General features: G+C 39.0%; 3 protein-coding genes across 3 annotated transcripts in view; all 3 read right to left on the bottom strand.

Annotated features, from left to right (window-relative positions):
- Window positions 1-5213: 5213 nt before the first annotated feature.
- chchd1 (coiled-coil-helix-coiled-coil-helix domain containing 1) lies at window positions 5214-9866 on the bottom strand. The gene is made up of 3 exons (XM_020103553.2): window positions 9477-9866; window positions 8237-8355; window positions 5214-5496 (listed from the first exon to the last, which is right to left on the bottom strand). Exons 1-3 carry the CDS (start codon window positions 9613-9615, stop codon window positions 5386-5388), a joined length of 369 nt encoding a protein of 122 aa, XP_019959112.1. The 5' UTR covers window positions 9616-9866; the 3' UTR covers window positions 5214-5385.
- Window positions 9867-12179: 2313 nt separating this feature from the next.
- cdk1 (cyclin dependent kinase 1) lies at window positions 12180-18599 on the bottom strand. The gene is made up of 8 exons (XM_069539046.1): window positions 18484-18599; window positions 17928-17970; window positions 17578-17734; window positions 15886-16009; window positions 14955-15125; window positions 14594-14757; window positions 13707-13848; window positions 12180-12597 (listed from the first exon to the last, which is right to left on the bottom strand). The coding sequence occupies exons 2-8, from the start codon at window positions 17962-17964 to the stop codon at window positions 12481-12483; spliced, it is 912 nt and encodes a 303-aa protein (XP_069395147.1). The 5' UTR covers window positions 17965-17970; window positions 18484-18599; the 3' UTR covers window positions 12180-12480.
- A 1887-nt stretch (window positions 18600-20486) lies between these two features.
- Window positions 20487-25257, bottom strand: part of LOC109639848 (heterogeneous nuclear ribonucleoprotein L-like) — a 39044-nt gene continuing 34273 nt past the window's right edge. The window contains exon 14 of the mRNA XM_020103525.2: window positions 20487-24095. Within this exon, the coding sequence (XP_019959084.1) occupies window positions 24040-24095 (56 nt within the window). The 3' untranslated portion in view covers window positions 20487-24039. The remainder of the gene's footprint in view (window positions 24096-25257) is intronic.

The following is a 25257-nucleotide window of genomic DNA, read 5'->3' as shown; positions in this document are numbered from 1 at the left end:
GTCTGCTGGTCCTGAGAAGACCTGTGATTACGCCAGAAAAAAGTCCTTACGAGATAACAAAAACACACACACACACACACACTCACAATACTTAGCCGTAATGATTTGCATTAGATGCCTTATTTAGGTGTAAATAATTCAACATTTACATCTTACGAGAGTCCATCTTAAAGTGCCAATAAAATAAGAGTAAAACATAGTTTGGCTGTTTGAGTACAGAAAAGAATTTAGACTGGAGTGGACAAGATGAGACAACCTTAACAAGAACTACAACTCTCAACTTGACTTTAACTGTATCATCCATGACTCATGACATCAATTATACTTCTGAATTGAACAGACATGACATCCTGCCAGAGCCCAGACATTCAAACACGTCAAACCGAATAAAGTCAGGATCTGCCGATTGATGCTAGTACATCAACGATGTTAGTACGTAAACCTGGCTAGAACTAAATCGGTTACGTTTGATGTTCAAAAAGGACTGGACCCACAATGCAGACACAGAACACAGAAGAAAGGTTTAACCGTTTATTGTACAGTTTGCAGGTAAATGGTTGAGCAGGGGACTGTGGCTAGTGAGTGGCTGAGCAAAGGGCATCTTCCAGCCTAAGTGCTCAATTCAGATTTTTTTCAAGATCCAATTTTTATGTAGCTGTTCACATTATCTTAAAATGTGGCCAGTATCAGACTCCAGTGATAACTGGTCATGGCCCTTATGTGGTCCACATGTGAACCACATGTGAACCACATGTGGACCACATCAAGGTAATGAACATAGAGGTCACAGATGTGAGCATTTGCAGTTACATTTTTCACTTGATATGATTTCAAACAGACCAGATTCCATGTGATTTGTGCTGTTCACGCTGTCATTAAACAATCAGATCTGGGTCATATAGAGGGAAGATTCATGTGAACGTAGTCTAGGTCAGTCACGCACCAGCCTGAAACACACAACTAAATGAAGGACAGAAGGGGAAAACACAGGAGAAAACAAAGGGATATAGACAGAGTACTTCAAACCCTAACAGAATCCTCTCTCATTAGGTGCCACTTTGTATTAAATCTATTTTTGAGAGTGTTTGTTCAACTGTGGGGAGGAAGATGTGGTTTGTTACTGTTGTATTTATAATCCTCAAGCCAGATACATCGACCAAGAACATTTTTGGGGCTTTTCTTTATTTTTGGAGAGGACAGAGAGCAAGCTGTGAAAGGGGGAAAACAGAGAGTGGGGGAAGATATGCAGAAAGTGCTGCAGGCCAGATTTGAACCCAGGCCGCTACGGGTGAGGCATAGCCCGGTGAGCTATACGCCTCACCATAAAGCTTAATCGTAATTGTAACACTGGGGAAGAAGCCTCAGATGTTTAAAGCATTTTATCCAGATCCCAAAGAAACAGCTGACAAATTTCCTGAATGAAATCTCATGGATTAGGACAAAAAAAAAAAAGAGCGCATCTCCAGGATCTGAGATGATTTTTAAAAGCAGTCACTGCAACTTCTTGATTTGTTGCCTCCCCAAGGAAATTATGTATTTGTTAGTTAGCAGGATTACTCACAATTTCCATAAAACTTTGTGGAGCGTGACAAAAGGAAGAACCCTTAAACTGAATATGGATAAACGGGCAGGTTCAGGAATGTTTTTCCACCTACTTTAACATGGCGTGATAGGGCGTTAGCATTGGTTTGAGGAATGTGCTTTTCCAGTTTTTTGGAAATCAATCTTACTACTAATGAAGTTTATAATTGAAGTTAGGTTCAGGAACAGGACCACGCCTTGATCACTCCTCAAATTATCCTTCAACCCTTTTTACGTGGTCAGCCTACATCCCTTTATCCTTCCTTTCCTCATCCCTTCTAGTGCATATTTCTCTCATGTCTCTCCTTAGGTTTTGTCTGGTGCCCAACATCTGCTTGGGCAGAAATTTGCCTGAGACAGACACTGAGTCTCCATCCATCTATTCCACATTAAATCCTCCCAGAGCAGCCTAACAGAGACATTCATTATCTATCTTCATCCTTGCACTTCACGTCCATTCATTCATCCACAAAATCCAATACAGCCTGAAATTCTCTTTAAAAGATTCAAACGATAGATCTTCATGGTGTATAGTCCATGCTGGTGACCTCAACAACAAGAGTCAGAGAATGTGTCATGGTGCAATGTCAATACTGATCTAAAAATGTAGATGTAGATTGCAGCTCCATGGTCAGTGTTTAGAGTAAATCCCTGCAGCCCTACTGTGTTTACAGCGTCATAACATGGAACACACAATAGATCAATGGTGTTGTACTCTTATGTTTTGCATCTGTATTGGTATACCCGATGTGACCTAGTTCCTTTTATTAAAGGGTGGCCTTGAGATAGTGATATACATTCCCCATATTGAAAGTCAACAGCATGTCAATAGACCTTACTTGCCCCTTAAATAGCCTCACCACCAGTCTGTTAAAAAAAGAAGACAGAGCCTCAGAAGAATGTTTTCATAGGGTTCTACAACACCCCTAATTAACAACTTGTTAGGTGGAAAGGAAAATGGATTCAGTATTATCTGCTTGATTAATTAAGTATTCTGTCACATTAAATACCCCTAACCAAAATTAAAGGCAGTTTCTTTAACTACTATAAATAAGATCAATGGCTGACAGGAGCTCTCGAGGAAAGGGTGTGTGACATAATAATGTCATGATGTTGCACAACTGGCCAACATGTCCGATGATGTAGAGACTTGCACAGAACCCAGGTTACTGTTTGCCAAGGATGTTTCACAGATAAAAAAAAAACATATCAGTATAACTTTCTCAGGATTGATATCACATTGCTTTTCTCACATTCATGGCATCTGAGTGTGTACTTCTTTAAAGGTTTGGTGTGTCCATGTTGGGTTGGAGGAGTGGGAGGTTTGGGACTATAAGCCATGTGTGGGATTTTTACATGGTATCAGTTTTATTATTTGGTGCAAAAAAGTTTTAATATTTACATAACATTTTTCATATGTGCAGCACCATGGTCTTTCCTTTGATGCAAACCTCAGGCCGGACTCATAGAAATAATATGATTGTTGTCTCTCAAATTTCATCCACATATTTTTCAAGGGTAGAGTGGATTTAAATGTATCATTCTGTGAGATAATAATCAGCTACTGTTATCTCATACCTATATATATCAGCTTAATATGCAGGCTGAGGATGTATGCATGTAAGAGTAAGTGGTTGAGTGATTGTTCCGGGCTATGGAGCAGTTTCGTCTGTGGTCTAGACATTTGGGACAAGGTGATAAGCAGGGTAGGAAATGGTTCTGTAATGAAGGGCAGATAAATGGGGGCACAACAAAAACAAAAACATTGTACAAAACCCTTCCTGTGCTTCAGACAAAACATGAAACCGAAGAGACAAACTATGTCCTGAAAAGATAGTGTGAAACTGGGAAACACAGGAAAGAATTAGAAAGGGAAGGTTGTTAAAAAAAGCATGAAACATCAAAGCAACAGTTCAACTTCAAACAAGCTTGTTTCTAGTCTAAGATAAGTGATATGGTGTTTTATCTAAGTATGTGAGATTTAACCAATTTCAGAACAGAGAATGGAAGTGGGGGAAAGTTTTGCTCAGCTCTTTCAAAAAGTTAATCAATCACACATGACCTAAACACAATTAGCAACCTATCATGACGTCACCCATTGGTTTGTCAACTGCCATTTTGAAGCCGACTTTTTAATTTGATCAGCGCCATGGAGGTGGAAACATATATTTTTGTGAATAAAAAAACAACTGCCTGACCATATATGGAAAATGTCCAAATAAGTGATGTAGCTTTACTGTTCCAGGATATATGTATGTGTATATATATACACTAATAATGTAGTTACAATAGAAAAATGTCAACATCTTTTATTTACATTTATTTTTAGAGACTCCGTCTCAGATAAAAGGTTTGCCTCATTCCACTGCTTTAGATGACAATACCTCAGCCTGTGAAATGATTTATATAACTGCTTGTGAACGAGTTTTGTCATGTATTAGATGTGGCTCAGGGGCAGGTTGTAGGTTGCCCACTATGCACAGGGTTGGTGCTTCTGACGGATCCACAGCTCTTCATTTCAAGAAATGTCCTGATGGCAGGTATAACAACCATGGTGCCTGTGTCTTGGTGTGATAAGGAGACTTCTTGCATTGAAGCTGCAGCTGTTTGACAATAGCTGCCAAGTCTCATATATAATAGATACCCATCAACGAAATAATAAATCAATTGACACTTTTGAATGACAAAGACAAAAGTGATGCACTGTGCAATGTCCAGAAATGCTGGTATTACGGTGAGTACAGATTAAGGCTTGTTATCTAACCATGAACCACATTCATAGGGAATTGTCACTGACAATTTGTTTAATATAATTAATACTTTTACTCTGATCATTTATTTTGCTGTTAACACCTCCTTCTTTGCAGATTGCATAATGGGAAATAGTGTACAGAAAAATCTGCAGTCATAAGCTGCTTTCAGACATGCACAACTCTGGAGAATCTCAGGACTTTCTCCAGCCAGCCGCCTTGTTAGAACTCCATGTAAGAAAAGCAAACTAGAGTTTGTGTCTGAAAACAGCTATACTTAGTTTTTGGAGACTACCTTATTTTGTCACATGCATGTGACCACACCACAGACTCAAAAAGTAGGCTTGACGTTATTGCATATATGACATGGCCCTGGGAAACAGGCAGAGAAAAAAAAGACACAGATTTATGGTTTGATCAAAAACTGTTCCACATCATCTACGCTAAGCTTTGCTTACAGGTAACTGTCTGTGTAACACTGTCTGACTGATAGGCTCATTTTAGGTCAGCATCTGTTTACCAGCAGTCTCAGTTTCCACAAGAGCAATGGGGCATTTAAGTGTTCAGTGATAAGTTCCCGGCTAAGAGCCATGAAACTGAAGAAGAATAATTGCATCACATCCACTAATCACATCTCTGCACCGAATGAGATCATTCAGGTAAATTGGGTTGAGTCAAGATGGCATCATTTTCATCAATGTCAATAAAGGACACAAGAGAAAGTCACATTATATTTCAAACCTGTGCGTTGTGAATACAAAAGCTGTACCAGAAAACTGGAAGATAATAATTGAATATAAAATAATCCAATAATTGAATAACCTTAAAAAAAATCAAATCCTAAAAGAGAGTTGCAGTGAGTTTGTGATGAAATCACCCTGGTCTGCTTCATGCAATATTTATTCGATAAATGATTATAACATTACTTGTTCGAACAATGATAACTCTGAACACTTGAACACGGTGAAGTCCAGTTTGAGGACTCAGTCCAGTGGGCTGTTTCAACCTGCACAGTAAGTCCACATAATACAATAAATGCTTCGGAGCTGGTTTTCTAGATCTCAGTACGGATGTTAGGATATCTCTTCAACAAGCTTGTGGCTAGTTTTGGATGCAGACGTCCTCCCTGGGTGCTGTTCTGCTCCGATTTATTCTTCGCAGCTGCCTGTGAAGGAGGAAGATCATTTATTACCAGAGCTTTTCAATGAGACACGTGTTTATTACCTCAGTGGGGAAGCACTCAGAGTGGCGGCGATGATGAGGTAAGAGGCAGACATTCTTGTCTGGCTTTTTCAGTGTTGAGCAAATAATGATTTAGCACAATAGAGGGGGGCAGTAGCTCAGTCCATAGCGACTTGGCTTGGGAACCGGAGGGTGGCCTGTTCAAATCCAGCATGGACGGAAGTTGGAGAGGTGCCAGTTCACCTCCTGGGTACTGCCGAGGTGCCCTTGAGCATGGCACCGAACTCCCCAATTGCTCCCCGGGCGCCTTCATGGCTGCCCACTGTTCCGTGTGTGGTCACTGTGTGGATTTGGTTCCGTGTGTTCCGTGTGTGCTCCGTTCACAAGGATGGGTTAAATACAGAGATCAAATTTCCCCATGTTTGCATGTTGCATGCTGTGTGTGGGACCATAAAGAGGAATCTTAATCTTCGAGCGAGGTTTCCACAAAAACAATCAGTGATACCTGCTGACCAATTGGACCAAAGGGGGACTTAACATAAAACATAAGACAATGACGACAAGGTAAATGGCTTTTAGCAATTTAAGTAACCTGTTGGAAATACCCGGCAGTGAGAGTCAGTCATTTTTATGGTAAATGGTCTGTAATTATATATACTATATTATATATATATATATTCTATATATACAATACTTCTTGTCTATACTTCTTGTCTATACTTCTAGTCTATACTTCTAGTCTATGCTTCTAGTCTATGCTTCTAGTCTGTGCTTCTAGTCTTGATGACCACTCAAAGTGCACACACACATTCACACAGTGCATCAATGGGCAGTACAGTTTTTTTCTATGAGAGCCATCCAGGTTTCATTATCTTTCCCAACGACACTTCGGCATGCAGAAGACTGGGATCGAGCCGCTGACTTTCTGGTTGTACGACGACCGCCTTACCCCTCGGCCACAGCCACCTTAAGGGAACACTTTTTATTTACCCAACGAAACAACCCTGAGTCTGACTGATGAGTAGGGCTGGTTACTCTATCAGCCATGTTCATAAAATATTCAAGAACTGATGAGTTTGAACAACATATGAGTTTACACAAATATGTGAAATTTGATCTTGCAGATCAAAGTTAATCCGTGTATCATACGCTCTTTTCATGATCAATTAGAAAACCAAAATGGATTTTTTTTGCTCAGATCAAAAGTAGGAAATGAAAAACGGGTCACAGGCTGAATTTGATTCTGATATTCAGATATTTAGAGTATCAGCGTGGATAACTCATCTAGCATACCAGTAACACACCAGACCCCCTTTTCCTTCCACCGCCCACCCTTACCTCATATGTTTGAGATCAGAGCTCGTTCGTGAAGCTGCAGGTCAGACTTAGTTGAAGAACAGTGAAACACAGAGTTTCTCTGGTCACAGCTGCTCAGTGATAAGCTGCTTCATGATCAGAGCAGAAGCTGCAGTTGGTTTGTATCAAGCTGGAGTTTCTGTTTCCTCCTCCACTCTGACCTGCTCTCACTTTAACTAATAAACACTCATCACTAGTTATCAGGACCTGATGAAGTAAATCAGTGTTTGTTTGATTCGCTCCAGAGTTTATGAGACTGCATTTAAACATCATGAAAAAAAACTTACCACATGATCGTAAGTTGGTCATCCCAATTAAAAACTGAACTATGAACGTGCACTAGTTAATTTTCCTCTGCATGAACTGAACTTTGAACTAGTTCTTTTAAGTGTGACAACACTGTCCAGCGATGCTCTGAAATGAGTGTTAGAAGATTCTGTGTTAAGCACGACCTTAAACGAAAAAGACATCTATCAGACACAGAACTGGAGCGGGCTGTGATTTCACATATGGGTTAGGGTGGGCGTTGGAAGGAAAAGCAGGTCTGGTGTGTTACTGGCATGCTAGATGAGTTATCCACGCTGATACTAAATATTAAATATCAAAATCAAGTTCGGCCTGTGATCCATTTTTTCATTTCCTATTTTTAATCTGAGCAAAAAACAAACCACTATTTGTTTTTTGGTATCATACATAAATGAATAACGAAATAATTACATAATTAAATTTATTTTCTGATTTTGTTTTTCTAATTGAATATAAAAAGACTGAACGATACACAGATTGAAGTTGAAATCCTTCTGTCATTAGTTCAAAAGCTAACCTTGAACTCTGTGAGACTATGATGAGCATTTTAAATTTCTTCTGATGTTGACCAGGCCAAATAGTTAACGGAGAAAATAATGGGCAGAATAATCAGTTGTGAAATGAGAGTATCTTGCAGCCCTAGATATGTTACTTTATGTGGAGATGGAAAAGCAGAGGGTGGTTGTTGTGTGTACCCTCAGAAAATAGCTTGACTCTGTTATATGATATTTGACCTAATACAGTCTGTTGCAAAGTCATCTCAATTGTAAACAGACTAAGAAATGGATGTGTAGCGTATGCAGTTTTCAATGAGTTAACAAAGCATTGTACTTAAAGTTGCATGCTGAGATCTGATTTGATTTTTTGTGTGCCATATTGTCATATTAAGTGTAGAGATGCAAGTATATCAAGTTTAATATTGTTATCATTTTGTAACCAATTATCACCCTAATATGTAAAGATATGAGTTAATGTGCTTATAAAGTGATGCTCCCTGTAAATGAGTCATTTCCCAGCTCTCATTGGAAACAAAGGTCACTTCAGGGCCTATGTGAACATACCTGAGCCTCCTTCACACAGGCATAGAATGTGTTGATCTCATTAGAGCACAGACCGTCCACAAAGGTGTTCTGCTTCCAACAAGCCATCAGCACTGACATCTCTGTGATACAGGAGGCCTCTGTGGAGAGAAAACATTACACTTAATCAAACTTGATATAGAACTTCCATGATTAGCAGTGTCTTAACATGATGTACAAGGAACTGTATTTGTTGCTAATCATTCAGCTGTATTTAACCAACAAAGAGACACACCACTCTGTCACTTGATGTTTAGGTAAATGCATGTGAAGCTCACCCAAATGTGCTTTAGGGACTACTTTTCAGAGCAAACATCTGCGTATCAGTTGTCAGGTGCCACCAGTTTGTAATTCAATCAGTCTTCAATAAAAAGACCCGATTTAAATTCATGATTATATACAAATAGTAATACTGCTGTGTGAGGTCAGGTTTTGCCATCAATGTTATATCTTAGGAAATGTGAGCTTATTGATTATTTTCCTCTTTGGAAAACTGACTGGTGTTTGACTCACTGGTTTGAATACTGAGAGGTACTCAAAAACAAACCACAGTTCTTTGGAACAACTGCTCCCAACTGGCTTGGAGAAGGGAGATCAGAAGGATCCAGGCTGAAACCTTAAACACATGGGTTTCTATTCACGTTGAATTAACAGACCAGTAGTAACAGTGATGAACACACTACACATGTAGGCCTGCAGTGAAAGTTACAGAGCATTATCAGTATTTAAGTGCAATAAAACTCTCCAAGGCTGCTTTCAGACATGCACTGAACTCAGTCTTCAGAGGGGCTTTCTGTACATGAACACAAATGAGTGGGAGGCTCTCGCTCCGCCGTTTCTGCAGACTTTATCCGCCTGACCTCCTCATGTGGAGATCCAGGTCGATGTGTGAACCCCGCAGGTGAGCTCATGTGAGAACACAGCGTCATTTGGAGGATTCACCGCCAGCGAGTGGCTGTCGGTGACGTTTCTAAGACGCAACAGACGCAAAACTGAAATAAATAAATAATAATTATAATACAGATATATTAGGATGAAAAGGCGGAGCCATTTATATACAAGACTATCAAAAGTGCTTTAGGTGAAACGAGCCGTCGCCGGTGTTGATGTTAATACTTTACATCCACAATAATAATAAGACGCCAATAAACCATATACACTACGTCATTCGATCAGCTGTATCTGCTGCTGCGTGGTGTCTCGGAGGGCCTCGGACTCTTACCTCCTTTCTGAAGTTTACGGTTGGCTACAGCATCTCTCAGAGCCAAAGTCCTGTTGGGCTTCAGCACCGGCTTCCCCTTGTGTCTGCTGAGCAGCCTGCTGACCTTCTCCTGGAACTGAATGCCTCCCTGCGCCGCCATGGCGTCTCCTGATGGCTGGTCCTCACCACCTGGACCTGAACGCAGCGGAGAATGCTTGTGGAGAGGAAGGAGGGAGAAGGCGACAGGCTTCACCGAGGGCTGCCGAAATAATCTGTTCCGTCTCTCAGTCCTTCAGACAGCTCATCTGTGGGACGCCATGCTCCACCGTAAAGCACAGTTCACTTGTTGACTGTCGTAAAACTGACGTGCAGACAGACGTCCAGCAACCGCTGCCGCATTCAAGGGCGTTCGTAGTTCTGAGCACTGGTTAAACTACAAGCAGCTGATGCAGGCAGATGAGGTTAGTATCCGATTCGTAGCTTCCGGTTGGGCAGTTAAGTAGAAAGTTAAGGGAAACTTACTGAGTGACTGATTGTCTGTCTTTTAAAGCTCTTCTTACGTTTCTTTGCAGCTTAAACTGCACTGCATTTTAAATAATAAAATACAGATAACCAGATAAAAGATACAAAATAAATATACAGCAATCACATTAAATGTGTATTTACAAAATAAATACATAATAATCAAATACTCAATACAATAAGTAATAATAACAACAAATGGATATATAGCACGTAAAAACTGTGAAGGCTGAATACTACACTGTTACATGTTTACACTGTGTGTGTGTATAGTTCAGTACAGCTCACACCTGGTGATGGTGTGCATCACCCCCCCGGTCCATGCTCGTGCAGTTGCTGTAGCAGATGGTGAAGCAGGAGGCTCCCTGTGGTGCCTCGGACTAAAATGGCAACTGTCCAGGAACATTGGGTGGAAGATGGCATCACAGTTCAGACTAGCTGTAGTTTAAATTGGATAAAACAGGGATATGTCCCTTTTTTTCCAATGTGCTTAAGTAAACCAAAAACAAAATTCATGTTCTCTCTCATTTATCATCTTGAATGTATTTTTACTTGAAATTAAAAGTAAGCTTTTATTTGTATTCTTTTTTATATTTTTTAAAATAATTTACATGAAAAATAAATGTATGTTTTTTAAATTACAGATATGAACTTTATAAACAGAGCATAGAATTGATGATGTATATTAGTATTTTACTAATTAAGCATTAACTTTAATTGGAACAAGACACATCCCTTTAAAAAAAAAAAGCTGAGCAGAGCATATGGTACTGCAACAGACATTAATCCTACACAATTACCCTACACATAGCCTAAAGAAAATGGATTCAAGTGCAGAAAAAAACAATATTATTGCAATACATTAATCAAAATGAAGAAAGGAAGGAAGCAAGCAAGCACCTAGAAGGGGTGTGATATATCATCACCTACCAGTGAGAGTGATACAAAAGGGTTGCATAGTTTCCTGTGGAAAAACTCCTCTTTACTGAGTTCTTCTGACACCTGGCCTATGGCGACATGACATTTAAGGAGAATGCAGGGCAAGTCCTAACATCAGCCTGATATCAGTCTGAGGGAATGTTCAGTGTGGATGCAGCATCAGCATGTATTAGTTAATACCATGTCAGTTGAGATCACATTCAACTTTATAACAGCCTTCAGAGGAAAGGACACAGACACACACTGACAGTGTGGTACTTACATATCAAATTTGATCTTTTTACCTATTCATTGTTACACTGATTTTAACCACTTAATATTTTAAAAAAATATTTTATTTTTTTCAGATGGAAACAGTTGTGTTCTGTCAAGCAGATTCCAGAGGTTATCACATTCCTGCCACTATGGTATTCTATGTCTCTGCAAACTCTTAACCTAGAGGAACTTTTCACAGCTGCCTCTCCCCTAAAAAATAAAAGGGATTCATTGTGTGACTTCAGCTACCAAAACTACAGGCTCACTTGTGATTGGTAGTTTGTAGTAGAATGGGAGGTAGAGCCTGCAGCTACCAGGCTCCTCTCCTGTGGAACCCGTTCCCACTTTAGGTTGGGGAGGCAGACACCATCTCGACATTTAAGGTTAGACTTAAAACATTCCTCTTTGGGGCTGGATCAGATGAGCCCTGAACCATCCCTTAATTATGCTGCTATAGGTCTAGACTGCTGCAGGAACTCCCTTTATGCAGTGCACTCATCTCTTCATTTTTCCATCACAGTGCCCCGACCTTATTTATGGTACTACACATCACTAACATTGTCCTTTTTGTCTCCCATAGTTAATTATGTTTCTCTCTCTCTGTCCACAGACACATCTTTAGGTGTACGCCAAGCAATGGAAGACATTTGTTATTTACAGTAGTCAAACGTGCTGATAGTATCACACAGCGGAGTTGACAGTAACTTATAGCTCAACATGGAAAGTTATGACAGCCTGTTGTTGATAACCTTTCTCCACCACCTTAACCTGGAGATTTATACGACTAATCAGTCAGTGTAGGTCCCTGTCTACCATTCGAATGAAGTCACTGTGAGGGAGTCAAAAAGCGAGTCATATCATTGGAAACAGAATAACCTGAGAGCAGGGTGCATCATCAACCAGTGACAAGACAACACAGATTCAGATGTATAAATATTATATTGTGGGGTTTTTCAGGAGTTATTTGGCAAATAAAAGATAAATGAGCAATTAACATAGACACAGGACTAAAACTGGAAAGATTTGTTTTTAATGATTTTTTTAAGCCTTTATGTTGTAAAACATTTTAGAAATTCATATATTTCAACTCCATCATGCCCTTTATTTTGGGGCAAATGTTAAGAAACCCCCCCCCCCAGAATTTAAGTTTAAAGTTAAAGGAAAAACAGAAAGTGCAGTTTAATTGAAAAGACATTGCTGGCAGACAAAACTTTACTAAAGGTCTACAAGTTTCCACACAGAAGTATTTACAGAATGATAATTCACAATGAGTATAAATGTAGTTGTGTGTAAGTGGTCTGTAGGTGCCTCAGGCTTTGTTGATGCTGGCAGCAGGCAAGGTGGATTTGTCCAAGTCATCAAAGTATGGGTGAGTCATGGCCTCCCGCGCTGAGATCCTCTGAGGAGGATTGTAGATCAACATTTTCTACAGAAGAGAAACAAGACACGTTGAGGCTTTGTGTCCTTGGCAGGAAGGTAGATATATATATATACCTTAATATCAATTCATCAGTTATGAAACTATTTTTGATCAACTGATCATCAATTAATGGTTTTAGTTGTTTTTCCAAGTAAAAGTGGAAAAATATTTTCTGGTTCCAGCTTCTTTAGCGTGAAGATCTAAGAGTTCTCTTTATCATACATAGACATTTTATAGACTAAACAACCATCTTATTGACAGCACCGTAGAAATTCCATTCAACAATGATAAAAGAACACCTACTTTTAATTCAATTTTGGTGGCAGAGAATAATCCACTGATTATTTTACTTTTAACTTAATGTAAGCCAGTTTTATTAAATTACTCTGAAAATCCACAACTTCTATGGTAATTAGTCAATCCCATCCATGCTGAGCTTTTTATTATTATTTTTTTTTTTACAGTGAGCCAAACTTAACCTTTTGAGTTTTTATGACAACTGAAGGTTTCCACAGGTTCTCTTTCATGTTTGGAAGGGGGGGCATGAAACTTCACCACTAGATGTCACTAGATTCCACACACTGAACTTCTAAATACAGGTTCGACAATGACTATATATATATTTATTAGTTAATTTTGTATTCCTTAATACACATCATTCTCAGTCAGAGGAGGTCAAAGGCAAAAGGTCTAACTTCACACAAGTGCAAATCTGTGGAATCTCCCTCTATATGTAGTTTTACATAATCAGGTGTGACTAACCAGCAATTAGTCATGACCAATTAACGACTTCAGTAGGTAGCTATTATTAATAAACTTAGACAGAAAGTATTTGAAAGTCAGGTTTTTTTTAATTCATAAAATATAGCATGTAAACCACTGATCTTACTAAACTAAGATCATTTCAGTATTTTCCTCAAAAGATTAAGTAAACTTATGTTATATATACTTTCGACAATGACTTTTATCTGACTGGCTGGTTTGGAGAGAAAGAAACCTTCAAGGTCCAGTGTTAACCTCACGTGGTAAGAGTACAAACCGAAACATTTTATGCAATATTTTCCTAAATAACTACAATTTAACTCCTTCCAATACAGTTCAGCTGCATTCCTTACCGCCAGAAGGTCAAGCCCATTCTTATCCAGAGTTTTCACCATTGATGAGAGGTTACCAGCCTTCCATTTAGGGAAGGTGTTTTTGTAGTCTGGTAGACTCTCTACATCCGGCCATACATCATTGTTTGGGGTTCCCAGAGTCCTGCACATGACAAACAGAAGTATTTGAGGAGGGCCCAGCAGTGTAAATTACAGTTTTGTGGTTTTCAACCAAAGAAAAAATGATGTATTTATTTGCACTGTGATTGTGGGAGAATGTACTTTTTAAATGAGATTGTCAATAACGTTTCCTAACAGGGCGTTTCCACCCGACAAGCCTCAGGGCTCGAACCTACTGATTGGTGTTGACTTCTGTACCGCATCATCAAAAAAGAAGCTTACCACGTTATATCATTATTACTATACGGTTGATGTTGAGACATTTCTTGCCATTTACTCAACTTAGCAAGTTAGTTTTGTTGTTGGCCACTCTAAACTTGTGGAAATGAAGAGTGACAGGGAGACAAAGTGGTGACAGAGAAAAGAGTGAACCTGAGAAATGGAACTTTGCTGACATGGTAGTTACGCTAATAAAACAAATATGAATAACAATCAAACTCTGCTGAAATCACTATAGAATCATCTGTCCCACTTCTACGATATCCTGTTTTTTTAATTGATTACATTAATACACACATGATGAAAATGTGTTGTTGCCTTGTGTGCACAAGAAGGGCATAAAACACCACCATAGTTTTTAAATCCACACTGGGATTAATTTGCTTTATGTACACAATTCTTGGATACACTGGAACATAAAGAAAAAAATACTTTTCAGTTTCAGTTCTTAGGTTTTCATAGTTCTGGGAGTTATTCATTTTACATCAATTCAAGTGTAGTACATTTACCTGAAGATCCTGAAGAGCTGGTCTATTTCTGAGTCTCCGTGGAACAGAGGCTTCTTTGTGGCAAGTTCAGCAAAGATGGTTCCAGTGCTCCAAACGTCAACAGGGGTTGAATAACGGGGTGAACCCAGGAGGACTTCTGGGGCCCGGTACCAAAGAGTTACAACCTAAGAACACAAACACAGGTTGTGTTTGTCACTTTAGAGGCTTACTGTTGTGGTGATGATGATGCTGCTGCTAAGCATGCATCTGCTTATACAGCTGTAGAAAAAAAAAAAAAAAAAAGCTCTACATCTCTGACCGCAATCTTCATGTAGTTTTACTCCATGAATCACAGTGAAGTGTGAATGGATTGGATTCTCACCTCATGGGTGTAGACCCTGACAGGAACACCAAAAGCCCGAGCAAGGCCAAAGTCTGCCAGTTTGATAACCCCCTTGTTGTCGATCAGTAGGTTTTGGGGTTTCAAGTCCCGGTGAAGGACTCGATGACAGTGACAGAAATAAATTCCCTCCAAGATCTGGTACAGGTAGCTCTGAAAGGAGATGATGGGTGGGGGGGGAAGAGGAGGAGCATGAACATGCAGCTGGATACAGAACATACAGTATACAACCAAATTATGTTTGTTTCAGGTCTACTTCAAATCATGTTCGGTTGTTATTTATGAAAATCAGTGTCAGCCCTAATTGACAGGATGAACAAACTTCCAGCTTTCAAAAATGTATTTAATGCATTTAAGATGCCAAAAATATCTATTTCTTTGATAGAGAAGAGAATTTATTTATAAGCTTAATCAGAATAACAACGGGATTGAACCTGAAGAACTGGACTTGCAAGACTAAAACCTTACCACTGAGCTATGAATATGCTCAGTTTGAATGTGTGTGAGTAGATAAACCCCATGGGCTCCAATTTGAAAACGCAAACATCTTGCCAACAGCTCTCAGCTATCCACGTATGCAGTGATAACAAACCTTGCAAATTTATTGACGCAATCTAGCATAAATCAGTTGAGTAATTACTCGCACTTTTTGGCATCTAGAGGATTATTATTAAGCCATTACTATTACAGTTAAGTTATTGTATTAACTTGTATTTTTATTGTTTTAACCATATCCTTAACTGTAACAAAACTGTACCAAATCAGCCAAAAGTTCATTTAAAATTGAAGAAGATGAGACAAGAGAATGTCATATTGTCAACTGCAATAATGAATGTGTCTACTCTTGTACAAACAGTTCATATGAAAACCCCTTAAATGAACAGCTATTTATTAAACACTAGGACATGATTACCTTGACCAGCATAGGGTCCATGTACTGGCCGGAGGGGATTGAATCCAGGTACTTCTTCAGGTCCATGGACAGGAACTCAAAGATGAGGTAGAGACGAGACTCCTGCATCAGGACATCTAGGAGTCTGGGAAATAAACAACACTGGCTTAGTTCATACTATATTGTTGTTATAAGTCTTCGGACACCTTCACTTAACAAAGACAAATCTGAGATATCACATTGACATAAGAATTCAGAGACTTTAAGTTTAACTCAGGTCTGTCATTCCTTTTTTTTGGGGGATGTCTACACCTTGGTTGGAGTCCACCTCTGACAAATTCAGTTTATTGGACATGATTTGAAAAGACGTGCACCATCTGGGGTTTCAGCTGACAATGTACATCAGAGCAAAAACCAAGACATGCGGTTGAAAGAGCTCAGAGATGGGATTGTGTTGAGACACAGATCTGCAGTGTCACTGAACTGAAGGTAAAACCAAAATCTCATATCCTGACATAAGTTACTTCAGACACACACACACACACTCACAGACACACACACATGAAGTGCCAACTGTGTTTGTATGTATGTGATAAGAAACAAATAACGCCTACAACTCGCCTGTAGAGTCGAGGCAAATTTGTTGCCACACACCTAGGGGGCACTTCCAAAGGTGGAACAAATACATTTTGGTACTGATTTGAATCAGTGGACAGATCCAGGTAATTTTTTTCCCCACTTTCCTGAACATTGTGAGATGAATTTCCCCCCCAAATTTTTATTTTTCAGAAAATAATTAATGGATCTTGAGAGAAAAAACAAACACACTCATGTTTAGGGGACTGATATTCAGTGTGTGCAATTTGGTGTAAAAACTCAAATAAAAATCTAGATCTAGTTTCTTAAGAGGGTGGTTGGGCCTTGGCAGAGGTATGCACTCTACTGATTGCCATTCTAGTTCTATATGTTCTTTAAAAAGAAACCTGTCTCTGTTTTCTACATGAACGTATATTATTTTATATGGTATGTTTATGTATGTCCTCAAAGAGCCTCTGTATGTATGTATGTATGTATGTTGTAATTTGTTATTCAATAAAGGAAGTCAGATATAAAACTAAAGGATTAAAAAAAAAAAATACAAAAAAAATACAACCTTAAAACTGTTTAAACTCTGACGTTAACAGTTTTTACAGATTTCTCGTGGAAAATTATAACTAATGTGTAATGGCCATGTGTAAATAACTAACTAACTAACCACCAGAGGGAGATCGAATACATGACATTCTCTTTGGAGAGAAATAAACAGAGCTGACAATGATCTACATTTCACAGAATAAAAACATATGACACATCACACATGTCAGTGAAGCCTTTAGCCAATTAGGGAAAAGTGTTCTGAAGCCATTTTAAGTGTCATGCTCCTACAATGTTTCAGTGTCATGTGACATGGTGATGTTCTACAGTCCTGGGAAGAGTCAAAATTTCAAACCAGCATGCATCACATTATGTCGGCACTGCTCTGAGCCACATATGTTCGAATGTATCCAATGATTTAGTTTCATCGACCTGACCGTGCCCATAACATTATAAAACAGAAGGATGCAGCTGTTCTTTACAGCAGATACCATTTCATAAGATGGAAAATCTTATTTGACTTTTAAAACCCTTTAACCTGCTAGACTTTGCTCCCTTTACTCCACAAAGTGAGCATACCGTACAACGTTGGGATGCTTGAGCTCTTGTAGCAGGGAGACCTCTCTGACAGCAGTGCTGGGCACCCCCTCCTCCTCACTCTCCAAACGGATCTTCTTCATGGCCACAACCTGCCCTGTAGCCTTGTGCCGGCCCTTATACACAACCCCATAGGTACCTGCAAGAACACAACGGAACTCTCATCAAATGAAGCAGAACCAATGTGACAATTACATTTAGTCATGACATTGGTAATTAAAAGACGTAAACAACTATTCAAAGTAAATGTACCTTCATAATGCCAAGCTTATCAACATAACATATGTAACATTTTGTATAACAGATGAAGACAAGGAAACATTTAGACCAACCTTCTCCAATTTTCTCTATTTTCAAGTAGTCTTCCATTACTGCCTAGAAGGGGAAAAAAAGAACATGTCACATTTCAACAACCATCATGACTTCACAAACTTTCATTCCACACTCAGAGAGTATTCCTGGGACATATCAGCTGGTGACACTGGGCTGAGCTCACCCTCTGACTTCCAGTGTGGCCTAACAACTAACAAGACTGCAAGGGGGGTAACGTTTCTAGAATCACAATCAACAGCCTGAATTGGTTACATCGTGTGGGTAATTACACCACAGGCTCGTCCAGAGACGGCCACTGATTCAGATTCAAGCACATTTATCAATCTTCTACAATATTCGTTACTCTGTTGAAGTTGGCTGCCGTTAACGTCTATCGTCTGCTTCCTGCTAAGCGAGCTAGAAAAGGTCACCAACGTTAGCTTAGCTCATACTACGTGGCTGGACGGTATTTTCTCGCGGATCCACGGGTTCCTCGTGTCCACGTCTGTTCCTGACCTCATAGATCGCGCTGCCCTCGTCTTGACGTGGCTGAAGGAGAATAATAAGGAGTCTTACCTGAACGTGCCTGGCTCGCCAGTGTGTAATGTAAAACGACTGCCGCTGAAATGGTCTCACACACACTCTTTTGAAAAGCCCACACTGCTGCAGTGGTTCAAAACCGTCCAATGAGGCGAGGCGGAATATTTCAAAAGCACCAATCAGGGAAGGGGGCGCTGTCACGTGAGCTGAGCGGGAGAGAACGCGCCGACGTACGTTGCACATTGTTTGCCCCGAATCTCGTCTTCCAGGCAGGAAACATTTACTGTCCACGCACGAGTTGTTTATTCTGTCGACAGGGTTTAGCTGTAGAACTAAAGAATGGTATGTCGCCAGCTAGTTTTCACTTCTATTTGTCAGAATATAGGATCCACAGTCACACGAGGGTCGCGATTTGTTTTTGGCATAAGAGTAGTTTTGTCTAGTGCAGTAATCAGATGGATTTTACATAGTGCTGTTAGAGTATAGCAAAAACACATCGAAGGCAAAGGAACATCCTGTTGTGGGACTGTGCCTCTAGATCTGGACAGCACATCATCATCATGGATTCAAATGATTTCCAGTGGACTGAGAAACTAGTGACGATTTACTGTTCACACTGAGTTCGGTCAAGACCACAGGGTCAAGACTGATGATCATTTGATCGATTGCACTGACTCAAAGAGTCCACCAGATAGAGCTGTTTAACATGGTGAGATTTAATAAAAGTTCAGAATCCTGAGTTGCTCAAATGTTGCAACTAATCCACACTGACCTGAGAGGAATTTAAGATATTAAAGACCCTTCATTTTTGTCATGAATTATTAAAATAAGCAATTGTCTGTCTTTGAAATTTGTTTGCATGCTTAGCGAGGTAGGTTATGATGGAGGCTGTGTAAAGAGTGACCCCTAAGTTTTGAAGCTGGTGGAGGAAAAAGATGGAGGGGGCCAAAATATTTTTCTATGGCAACCTCTTCAAATTTCTCTATGTAAAATTTTGTAAGGTGGACCTCCTTTCTCCAGCACATCATAACCTTATAGGACCCAGAGCAGAAGGGAGCTGTAACACAGTCAGTTGATTATGTATAAGCCCCAGTTTCCTTTATGCAATACATTTGTTAAAACATTTTCTTTTCATTTTCATGTGTGAAATTTCTGTCATTTGAAACAATATTATACCAATATGTGAATTAATTTGCCCTTCCCTTTAATTGGCTATACTTCTCAGAATTTAACAAAGGAAAAGGGACCATATACAAACATCAGCATAGAGGTGAGAAATAAAAAGTGTATTTCTTTATGACATTCCTGAAGTTGAACTTAGTGATTAGATTCATCTGGCCTCATAGATAAGTACAGCTGTGTATCATCTGTGTAACAATAGAAATGTATGTGGTTGATAATATTGCCTAAAAGAAACATATGTATAAAGTAAAAAGTATCGGCCCGTTACAGAATATTCAGGAACTGCATGAATAACTTTTGTCTGCATGGAAAAGTCATGGTTAACATAAACACATTACCTGATAAGTGTGATTTAAACCCACCTAATGCTGAATTGCTAGTCCATACATGTTGTTCCAGTCTCTGTAACAGAATCTCATAACCCATGGAGTATAGAGACAAGTCCAGTATCTGAGGCCATGATAAGGTCATTAGTAACTTTTAACTGAGATGTCTCTGTGCTGTGATGGATCCTAAATTCTGACTGAAAGTCTGCAAACAAATATTCCTGTGCAAGTAGTCACATAATTGGTTAGCAACAGTTTTTTCAAGGATAGAAATAAATGGGAGGTTGGATGTGGGTCTATAAGTTTAATGATTTTTTTGTTGTTATAGGTGAACATTGTCCTTGTTTTATCTGTGCCTTGCTGCAAATCAAATTTGCCTCAGCAGGACAATAAAGTACCAGCCGAACTGAACTGAGGAATCTCTTATGATGTATGACATTTTATTCTGTTGACGAGTGCTGTAAAATTGAACAATATCTTATACAACATGAATTGAAGTCACATGGAAAAAAGCAGATTTGAGTTGTGACCTTGCAGCCAAAGACTTTGATTTATTCACTTTATACATTTACACCACATTCTTAAATGAATGGCACAATATACTTCTATTTTTCTACATGTCTTGTCTGTGATTACACACAATGGACAACATTAAACCTTTATAGCCTAAAATAACGAGATAGTGCCCATTCATCTAACTCCCTTAAAGGCTTAAAAAATGAATAAATAAATAAATAAAACCTCATTAGAAATACACTTAGGATCAAGTGATTTAAGACAATCAAATATAAGATATATAAACGTTTTTGTCCATTAAATGAAACTGTTGCACAACATCTAAGGGGGCTTTTATTTAAGAGCAGAATTTGTGGGAATCATCATTCAGGTCTAAAGTTTTCACACCGTTAACTTATCAATACATAAGAATGGAAGCATACCTTCATTCTGATTCATCCTGCTGAACTAAAAGTAAAGCTTGGTGCAGTGAATTCTGCAAGTCCAAGAGTTACTAGGCGAACAATCTGCTGTTTGTACTCAACTTCACCAAAGAACTGGTCTCAAAGAAGCTAAGTGTGTCCATCCAATCCAGCACCATCCAATAAGTCATTCAGGACATGAACAGGGAACATGGGTGTGTGGGCGCAGACAGGTTAACAGGCCTTCAATCGTCCGAAAGCCGTTTTGCATCATCATTTTATATCATTTAACTGACCACTATGACTTTTAAGCTACAAATAACAACAAGTCAGTTAATACAGAGGCTCTTGCCCAGGGACAATCAGACCTTTCAGGGCCTTGGGCCCAGTCTGTGATCCATATATGCTGATCTTATCTTGACCCCCATTTACTCACACATTTCAAGCAAAGTAAAAAAAAAATGCATTACATAGTAAAAAAAAAAAAAAAAATTAGGAAAAAACTGAATATGCTTTTTATATGAAACAGCAACATTTCCTTTATATTGTATAATTCCAAAGTTTGGATGGAAGTTTAGCCTCCTTTCCTTGTTCTACTTTGACAGACTAGTCAACACTGCATTTTCAGATATTTCAAGGTGAATTCACTCTTATGTTAAGGGATCAAAATTAACTTTTTCAAACCCGACTTGTGTTCAGTGGTGCCATACCCTCAAAGATGGTACTTGCTGGGTAAGTCAATTATGTATTGGTTTATAGTGAATTACTTGAGTGTTAGCTGTTTCAAGGGAAATGCATTACAATAAGGAAAGAAGCTCTCCTGGAGCCAGACCTGGGAGCAGAGCTCGCCAGCGAGCATCTAGAGTCTGGGCAAAGCCCAAAAAAGTAGATAAACCATCGCACTCATAACTACAAGCAATTTAGAGATGCAAGTTAACCTAACCCGCAACCGCCTGATTAAATCCAAGCAAGCACGGCCAAAACATGCAAACTTTACACAGATTCATCATTTTGATCGGCTCCATCTTTTTGTTTTGTTAACTGTGTCTTGACATCATTCTATTCTGAGCTGCCGATAAAATATTGTGCCTCTGCTGTCAAACAAGAAAGCTGTAATTTCATTGCACATAATTAGAAAGACTGAACTATTTTTACAGCCTCACCAGAGGTGGTGCTGGAAATAGGATTTGTCATGGAAGTGGTACTAGAGAAAATAAGTATTAAATTCCAAAGGGTTCATCTCTTTGTAAACATGACTGATTAGGAAACTAATGGATCATCTGGTATCTTAAATTAATGTTCATATTTTGGGTGACACTAATGTAAAAATAATGGATTATCCAAAATGCAAAGAGGTGGATGTCTGAGCAGAATCAATGGGCCTCATGCAAGAACTGCTCATATGGACTTCTTGTTCTTAGGTAGTACTTAGTGATTTACGAGGACTTGCAGCATTCACCAATTTTCCCATATTTTGCAGATATGAAGGAGTGACATGATAATTCACATTTAAATGTACAAATCACACATCAAATTTGTGTTATTCTTTTTATTCTCTTTAATTTTGCAATTTGAAATATAATATTTCATAATTTATTAATGTTCCTGATAAATGCTGTTGCGCAATGGCCAGGGGAGCACACAACTCCTTTGTGCTGCAAAATGTGCAATTGGAGCAGCTGGGAAGCGTCTTGTGCAAGGCATGCTTAGAGATGGCTTGTTTAAGTGACTTGTCATTTGTTACTTGACGCCATGAAGATATTTTAAGATAATTTAACTAAAGTTCACTATTTTCTCCAGGTGATAAAGGTAATGCTAAAACCTCCTTGTTCATGATACCTCTTGTCAACCTGAATACTAGCCAGGAGTGCTCATATAACAACCTTGATAGAGTGCACAGTTGATTGATGTGCCTTGACACAGTTTGTGGCCAGAGATGTGAAATTATTTTGGCTTGCTGCGTATTGTACAATATTGCAATTAACATAGGTCTACTGATCCAGCACAAGCAAAAACATGCCAGTGTAACATCACCTTTTATGCCACATATTGGTTCATCTATATCAGTGATATAAACTTTTTCTATTTGTTTACCATAGTGAAGCCTTTTTAAGCCGTTTTCATGTTGGAACATGTTTTCTTTATTTCAGTGCAACTCACAGGTGACACAGCATCAACAGCACTGCAGGTCCTGAGTGTTGTTATGCTGTTAACTGGACAGGACTTCAATACATGGACTTGTTAAGTTCTTCTTTTTTTTGTTCTTAATGTCCAATTCTGGGGGAAATATTCTTGCATGAGGCCAAAATGGGCTCAATGAATTGCTCAGTGTTGTGCTCTGAGGTTTGTGATGGAGGAAAAGTTGAAGAAGCCTTTTCAAAACAACCATCTGGAAAACATTGATATTAATTTGAAATTGAATGCCTTTAATTTCCCATATACCTTGTCACACAACATACTGCTGACTGACCTTATGCTGGTGGTATGGGAAAAGCCATGTAAGAGGGTCACTTCCTCTGAGGACCACGAACATTTACAGCAAACTCAACAACTGGCCAGATATCTAACTCTAAAGTGACTGAACTAAACAGTGAAGCGACATCTAATGAACCTTATATGAGAACTTGTGTTAAAATTATATTCATATTCACTACATATACTCAATGACAATTCAAGGCAATACACTGTTTTGTTCAGTTTTAAACATTAAAATAAGCTTTAGTCACCATCTGCCATGAGCACTGATTCTGATTTTAGATCCTTATGTGTGACCAACGATGTATAGATTCCTTAGAGACAGCCTCTGTTTGTCTAGGTCCACACTTCAAGACACTTTTACCATGCAGTGAAGACTTCTGGGACTAAAACATGATCAGTTTCCTCCAGACGTCCCACGAGACAATATGAAGACATTATTAGAATATTACAGACAGTCGATAGTCTGTCAGCTTTAAAGTTATGGCTGGATGGTGAGATGATACAATAGAGATGGTGAGTGTCTTCACTTCATCATCTTGGTCTCCATCTCTCTCTCATTCTCTTCTTTCGTGAATATTATCACTCATTATCTCTCATCCACTCTTCTATGTGTCTGTCCCATGGTCCCTCCCCCACGTCAGAGGTCAGACATCAACTCTCAGCAAACTCTTCTGGTGCTCTGCAGCTTTTTATAGATGTGACGAGGTGGAGAAACACAGTTTCAGTGTGTATGGGTTGGACCCATCTGAAACCACACACACACACACACAGAAAAAGATTTTGCGATAACCCATACTTGCACACTACACAACATTCAAGAAAAGTGAATCTTAATACCAGGTCTGAACAGGGTTTTTTAGTCAAGCAGTCTACCAATAGTCTTAGAGTTCCACAGATTAAACTGGTCAGATTTGATATATGACGTTTTGCCTTTACAATTACTGTAGACATGTAATTATGATGAACATAGCATTTGCTCAGGCAGGCTGCAAAGTCAAGCTCAGCCACAAGCCAGTACATCAGCTGGGAGCAGCAGACCTCTGTGTCAGCCCACATCAGCCAATAGCTCAGCTGATCCCTTTAGGCATTAAAAGTGCAAAGCTTTATTTTCCCACTCTTCCTGCTTCCACTGCAATTACTGAAATCAAATTAGTTTTGATGAAAGTGAACCTGACTACAACATGGCCGCAAGGGACAAAAACATCCAGCAACCAAATCCAGGAGTCCATCACAAAGTGAGCTGATGATTCTGATATTTGACTATTTCATTTTTATTTTCAATATTTAACACATTCAAATTGTTCAATATTGCTTCATTGAGGAGTTGTGTGAATCACAATGACACCAACCTGCGTCAAATCAGTGAGGGTTTTTTATTGAATCCCTCCTCCACTATGAGCACAGCCTCAGGTATTCAGAGAGAGCTCTGCTGATTGTTCCTGAATCCTACATCAGGAGTAAGGATGATGAACTTTTTTGGTCAGGGCCCCTGAGCTCTGGAACTCCCTGCTTGATGATCTGAGGCTTGGAGAATCTGTGACTTCTTTAAAATCACTTTTCAAAACAAATCTTTTTACGAAAGCCTTTAATTCCTTTTAGCACACGTTCTTTTTACAAGCATCTCTTAGTTGCTTTTCATTTTGTAGCATTTGTCTTCATTGTTGGGGTTTTTGTCACTTTTTATTCTATTCAATGTATTCTTTGTATTTGAATAACTTGATTTTATTGAGTTCAATCGTTTTTATCCGGTTTTAGACTTGTACAAAACTTTGTAACTTTGTTTTGAAAAGTGGTACACAAATACCTTTTATTATTATTGAGCAATGGAGCTGGATATATTGTTTTCTGTTTGCCACAAAGTAATATCAATATAATGTCAGCGTTATTATGGTTTTACATCTCTAGTA

The sequence above is a fragment of the Paralichthys olivaceus genome, chromosome 14 (assembly GCF_024713975.1).
Source record: "Paralichthys olivaceus isolate ysfri-2021 chromosome 14, ASM2471397v2, whole genome shotgun sequence".
Classification (NCBI taxonomy): Eukaryota; Metazoa; Chordata; class Actinopteri; order Pleuronectiformes; family Paralichthyidae; genus Paralichthys; species Paralichthys olivaceus.
The sequence above is the reverse complement of the archived record's forward strand: the minus strand, read 5'-3'. Positions and strand labels throughout refer to the sequence as shown.

Excerpts from the sequence above, each read along its gene's own strand:
- chchd1 (XM_020103553.2), bottom strand. The coding sequence starts at position 9,615 with ATGGCGGCGCAGGGAGGCATTCAGTTCCAGGAGAAGGTCAGCAGGCTG. Across the intron at positions 8,356-9,476 it reads CCGTAAACTTCAGAAAGGAG|AGGCCTCCTGTATCACAGAG; the intron begins GTAAGAGTCCGA and ends TTCTCTCCACAG. Across the intron at positions 5,497-8,236 it reads CCTGTGTGAAGGAGGCTCAG|GCAGCTGCGAAGAATAAATC; the intron begins GTATGTTCACAT and ends CCTCCTTCACAG.
- cdk1 (XM_069539046.1), bottom strand. The coding sequence starts at position 17,964 with ATGGAAGACTACTTGAAAATAGAGAAAATTGGAGAAG. Across the intron at positions 15,126-15,885 it reads TGGACCCTATGCTGGTCAAG|AGCTACCTGTACCAGATCTT; the intron begins GTAATCATGTCC and ends ATCTCCTTTCAG. Across the intron at positions 14,758-14,954 it reads TCAGGGTCTACACCCATGAG|GTTGTAACTCTTTGGTACCG; the intron begins GTGAGAATCCAA and ends TTGTGTTCTTAG.